This window comes from Antrostomus carolinensis, unplaced genomic scaffold, assembly GCF_000700745.2.
Source record: "Antrostomus carolinensis isolate BGI_N321 unplaced genomic scaffold, ASM70074v2 scaffold39245, whole genome shotgun sequence".
NCBI lineage: Eukaryota > Metazoa > Chordata > Aves > Caprimulgiformes > Caprimulgidae > Antrostomus > Antrostomus carolinensis.
In genome coordinates this window covers 1-6,045 of record NW_010317756.1, presented here as the reverse complement: position 1 = coordinate 6,045, position 6,045 = coordinate 1, and the positions used below count along the sequence as shown (strand labels likewise).

General features: G+C 46.1%; 1 protein-coding gene across 1 annotated transcript; it reads left to right on the top strand.

Moving 5' to 3' along the window:
* Positions 1 to 619: 619 nt before the first annotated feature.
* Positions 620 to 5,948, top strand: LOC104525518 (ubiquitin carboxyl-terminal hydrolase 48-like; the record flags this gene model as incomplete). The annotated part of the gene is made up of 7 exons (XM_010168691.1): positions 620 to 681; positions 1,258 to 1,368; positions 2,063 to 2,190; positions 2,432 to 2,538; positions 4,716 to 4,820; positions 5,419 to 5,574; positions 5,823 to 5,948. Coding segments are annotated over 7 exons (795 nt in total), but the record flags the coding sequence as incomplete, so codon positions are not given.
* Between the last annotated feature and the right edge of the window lie 97 nt (positions 5,949 to 6,045).

Below are 6,045 nucleotides of genomic sequence, written 5' to 3'. Positions count from 1 at the left end.
CACACACACATATATATATATATAAAAATATATATATAAATATTCCTCAGGTGTGCTGAATTTTCTTTCTAGGGAAGGTGGTGAGGATAAGTGAGCACGGAAATGATTTTGTCACCCAGCTCTTAGGATCTCACTGGTTTCTTGTCCATCTTATGGCAAATCATTTAGGGCAGGAAAACAACATTTAATCCTGAAATCACCACCGTGATTTTGAATCCGTGCTGTTGCCAAAAGGAAGAACTTTTGGATTTTAATGGGTGAAAAGAAATGAAGCAGGTTGGGATGAGCTCACCCCGAGTACCCAGCAAGAGAAAACACGGTGCTGGGGAGTCTTGGCTGCTCCAAGGGAAATGCCCATTTCCTGCTTTGAATTCAAAGTAATTGGATCTAAAACTAAATTAACTTTGTAATAAAGATGAGATTAGTAATGTAAGTGCTTAATACTTGATCCCAAACTATTTTACTTGGCTTTCCCAGCACGCTTGGATGGAGTTGTCATGGTAAGAACGTTGAGGTCTCGAAGAGAATGAGCAGTGCAGCAAAAGCCCAACAGTCAGCACTTGTCTGTTGTTGGATCAATTAAAAAAAGCTCCTTTTTTTTTCCTCTTTTCCCCTCCAGGAGACAGATGAGCTGTATATTGTTTCACAGTTTTTTGTAGAAGAATGGAGGAAATTTGTCAGGTAATTCACTTGAGGGTTTTGGTGCTTTTTATTCCTTTTTTTTTTTGGTTGTTTTTTGGTTTTTTAGGGGGCTGTAGATAATGATTTAGCTTTTGAATCGGGGTGAGGCGTGTAGCTACCGTGTGGTTTTTTACCTTTGTGGAAACAAGGAAGCTGATTTTTCTCTCAGTTGTAAGAAACTGAATTTCCTTGTTTATTGTGTCTTAACCAGATGGTCGGATTAGATAGTAACCTGATTAGTTTGGTGAGGGTTTTTTTTCTCATCTGTCTGGAGCTGTATCCTAAGCAAAGGTCACTGCTCAATCCTGTTTCCACGGGCTGGGTGGTGGTGGTGGTAGGAGATGGAAATCTCTGCTAGGAGAGTCATTTTGCAACACACAGGAACGCAGATCTGATTTCCTCCTGGGTAGTGGTTTAATATTCCCTGTTGGAATGCCTTCTGTAAATATCCACCTGTGATTTCTTCTTGGCTGCCTGCAGACTTTGTGGGGTTTGGTTTTGTTTGGTTTGGTTTTGTTTTGTTTTCCTGAAATAACCTGACCAAGCTTTACAAACTCTTTTCTTTTCCTCACCCAGGAGGCCGACGCGATGCAGCCCCGTGTCCTCCGTAGGGAACAGCGCTCTTCTCTGTCCCCACGGGGGTCTCATGTTCACCTACTCTTCCATGACCAAAGAAGACTCCAAACTGTGAGTTTCTTCTCTTCACATGTTCCACCCTTTGCCAGGTGCTTTTGTCTCTCTCGGGAGCCTCGGGGGAGTGTTCCTGGAGTCTTGCTGAGCTACAGCAACACGAAGAGCAAATGTTTTTTGCCTTGAATAAAATTAACACATAATGCTTTCTCAGAACCACCTCAACCTCCATCCAAGGCAAGACCTAAATTGTTGAAGGATGCTGCTGGGTCAGGGGAAAAAAAAAAAGAGAGCTTACTTCAGCTTGACTAGTTCCTCACAATAAACTACCCTGAATTTGACCTGAACGTAGAAACATCCGACTTCCTTACAATTTAATTTCTCTGAGACTTTTTTTCCCCCCGCAGCGCTGGATGCTGGGCTGGAGTTTATGCTCCGTGGCTTTGCTTCTGCAATGATGCAGAACTAAAAGTAGCAGATCTTCTACTCCTCCTTCTCCTCCTCCTCCTCCTTCTCCTTCTCCATCCTCCCTCCAGCGTGACTGGAGCAGAACAGCGTCACTAATAACACGCTACTTGTTTCTCCCTGTGATCTCGGGCGTGCGGGGCCCCCCGTGTAGCTGGAGTTAGGGATTGATTCTGCAGCTTTGCTTTCATTATCAGACTAAAAAAAAAAGGAAAGGGGAGGTTGTTTGAGAGCTCAGGGTTTGGCTTTTCCATGTCATAAAGCAGATTCTTGTTCCTTTGCACAGTATAGCTCTAATATGGCCCAGTGAGTGGGAGAGGATTCAAAAACTCTTCGTGGTGGATCACATCATCAAAATCACCCGGACACAAGCAGGGGCCGACCCTGAGAGTGCACTTTACATCTCTGAGCCCCGTGAGTCAACCTTTTGACACTGTCTGTGCTCTTTTCTTTTGCTAATTGGTGCCAATTCCTTGGGAAATGGCCCTTGGTTGGATTTTTTGGGGGGGATAAAGGGTGAAATCTGCAGTGATCAGGAGCTTGGCAGATGCCCCTGGTTATTGGAGCTGCTCTGGGTTAGTGGTGAGAGGTGTTGGGCAGGTGTCTCCAGAGAGCTGAAGTAATTAAATTAATTTTTCCTTTGTGCCTCTCCCAGAACTCTGTCCAGAGTGCAGAGAAGGGCTGTTGTGCCAACAGCAACGGGATTTGCGTGAGTACACCCAAGCAACCATCTACATCCATAAAGTGGTGGATAATAAAAAGGTACGAGCTCTCTCCCTCCATCCTTCCTCATCCTGGCTCCGTTTCATCCAACAGAAACTGCACTGAGTACTCAAATCAATGTTCCAAACACAGTGGCGAGACAACTCTCCCAGCTTGATACATCCCAGCAGGGCCAGGACTTGCTGGTGGGGATGCTGGGTGGTCTGTGGTGGTGGTGGTGGTGGTGGTGATGGTGGTGGTGGTGGACAGGGCTGCTCTCTGCAAGCAAAAAGCACCCAGCTCTGCGGCTCGTAAAACTATCGCTTTGGCAAACCCAGCAAAACTCTGGCTCTTGCTGCTCTGAAATATTCTGCTCTGAAATTTTGGTCTCCTCGAGGCTTCCTTTTGCCAAACCAAATCCTTCATGTTATCAAGTATCTTCACAGATGTTCCCAGCTTTGGTTATTTTAGGCAACGTAACCATTTTCTGTCTTCATAATCGTGTTATCAAAGCTCTACCTGTTCTCCTCCCCCTCCAGTATTTGTCATTCCCTTTCTTGATGGCTGAAGTGACATTTATTCCTGGATGGGGAATAAGTTCTTCAACCTCCATGCTGATGAAACAGCAGTGAACTTAAGAGATGATTTTCAAGATGCCCTACAAAGCTGTGAATTATGTCTCAGCTTTACTGGTGTGTCAGGTCTAGAACTGGCTGTACAGGAACCCAAAAGCTGCTTCACTTTTCCTCCTCAGGGCTTGTTTTATCCTGTAAGGAGGAAACAAAAGCTCGTGGGCAAGATGTTCCCCCACCTTTGCAGTGTGGGGTTTGGTTTTTATACCTCTCATTGATTTATTTTTTTTAATTATTATTTTTTTAACCTCCCCACCAATCTAAGGGAGGAGCTGGAGCTCAGAGAGCTGCAGGATGCCGGAGGCTGGATGGGTTTCTGCCTGGGTTGTGATGTCGAGCACGCAGCACGACCTCCAGCCATCAGCTCTGGCTCCTCAGCCTGTCTCCAGCCTGAATCCCCAGGCTCTATCTTGGCTCTGATGCAGAGGAGGGTTGGTTGGGGTTGGGGTTGGTTTTTTTTATTATTGTTGGTTGTTTTTTTGTTTTTAATTGATGCTGGACAGGACTGTGCTTGCACGTGGGCCTGGCAAAAAAAAACCCAACCCAAAACAGGGAGCTATTCTTTGCTGAGCAGCTGGAGTTGGAGAGAGAGGGGGGGGAGGTGAGAACTTGCCTGGAGATCCCTCAGAGCAGGGCAGCCTCGGCGAGATGCGAAGCAGCGATAACACACCGCAGCTCGGCTGGCAGCACTCGAACCTGCTGCTTCCTTCCCTCCTGGTTTTGATGGGGGAGATTTGGGGAGTGTTTCCCATCCCCTCATCCCTGCTTTTCCTCCTTCTGACACCCCTGGGTACCTCTAACACTGCAAGAGGGGAAACCACGAGCATAGAAAATCAGCGTAGGGTGGCACTGCTGGAATCTGAAGGGCTCTGGGGAGGTTGTGGTTGGTGCTGGATGTTTAGGAGCTGGAATTGCATCGTTAATTGCAAATACATTGATGGAGAAACGAGCTCTCGGGCATCCAGGATGGAGAACACACCAGTCTCCTGGGCTCCTGCAAACCCCAGCTCCAGCCGAAGTGTAGATGTGAATAATTCATGTCTGGGCAGATCCAAGCTTCCTGGAGTGACTTCTACAGAACTGAACCTGCTTTTTATTTCTCTATTTGCTTAAATTATTTAGATTTCATTTACTTACAACTTCCAGCCCCATAAATAAGGGTGCTGAGTGCCTCTGGCAATCCGCTGCAGGCATGGCTAAGTGTCTTTAATTTACAGATAATATTCCTTTCTCTGGGTTAAGACTTTCGTAATACACTTAAATGAACCCGAGAAGCAGCCAATTAATGGGGAAGAAAATCAGTCCAGACCCCTGGAGACATTTCCTTTGCCTGGAGATGAGGGAAGGTCCTGAGCTTGCAGGAAACACCTGCAGTTCGATGGAGAAACTTCTTCTCCTGAGCCCAGTCACCCCCCAAGGGCTTCACTGCAGCTGGGGAGGGGTGGAGAAGACTTTGCAGGAGCAGATCCCTGGGTGATTCCCATCCTCTACCTCGGTTTGTTGGATCGAGGTGGCATCTCGAAGGTCTCTAAGGTGTTGGTGACGTGTGACAGGTTGGGTGGATGCCGGCGGGTTAGTTACGGAGAATAATTTTTATAACTTCAGGTAATGAAGGACGCTGCTCCGGAGCTGAACGTGAGCAGCTCAGAAGCTGAAGAGGAAAGGGAGGAAAACAAACCAGAGGGGGAACAAGACCCAGATTTTAACCAGGTAGAGATCAAAAATCCCACCCAAGGTTCCTCAGTTTTTGCATCGTTGAGTCAGCACGATGGGTTAACCCTCCTCCTCCTCCTCCTCCTCCTCTTCCTCCTCTTCCTCCTCCTCCTTCTCCTTCTCCTCTTCCTCTTCCTCCTCCTCTCTTCACCGCTAGCAGGCAAACCCAACAGCATCTTAAATCCTCACGTTACAGGTCCCACCGTGCCATGGCTTTGGTTTTTGGAGAGATCACATATTGATGGTGATTCCTACGCTTGGCTGGTAACGAGCCCAGCGAGAGCGTTAGGAGCAGGAACCGAGATTTCAAAGCGAGTCCTTTGGCTCTTCTTGACACTTGCATGTGGCCAAATCACTTTCAAAGAGGGGTTTTTTGATGCTTTGTGCCTTCCCTCGCATGACCGACTCACCCAAAACACACTGCAGGTTACTGGGGAGCTTGGATTTTCTATAAATTTTTTTATATTACATTTAATTTATTTAATTTTTCTATAAATTTTGTTCTATAAATTTTCCATAAATCCCAAAGTTTAAATCCTGATTTTTAAAAAAAATTTATTTATTTTTTTAATTAATTTTTACATCTTATTTCTAGACCAACGGTGGCACGAAGCGCCAGAAGATCTCACACCAGAGCTACGTCGCTTACCAAAAACAAGGCATCAGGCGAAGCACCCGCCACCGGAAAGTCAGAGGGGAGAAAGCATTGCTTGTTTCTGCAAACCAGACTCTGAAAGAGCTGAAAATACAGGTGAGAGGGTGTTGGTTTTATTTTTTCTTCAAGGAATGAGGAAGAAAACACAAAATTAGGAGCACGTGGCTGGGAGGGGATGGAGGGAAGGAGAGAAAAACCCCCCGCGGCAGCGAAAGACGCGCGTGGCTGGTGGGAACGGGGGGGTTTGTGTGGCTGGGTGGTGCAATAATTTGTTTTTTTGGGGGGTTTTGGGGGTTTTTTTTCTCCCCTCCACACCAAACCCGTGTCTCATTGTGTTGGCACAGATCATGCATGCATTTTCAGTTGCTCCCTTCGACCAGAATTTATCGATCGACGGGAAGTTACTGAGCGATGACACGGCGACGCTGGGCAGCCTGGGAGTCATCCCCGAGTCTGTCATTTTATTAAAGGTAAGTAGAGGTTAAATGAGAAAGAAAATGGAAAAGAAAATGAAAAAGAAAATTTAAAAAGAAAATTAAAAAGAAAATTAAAATAAAATAAAAATTA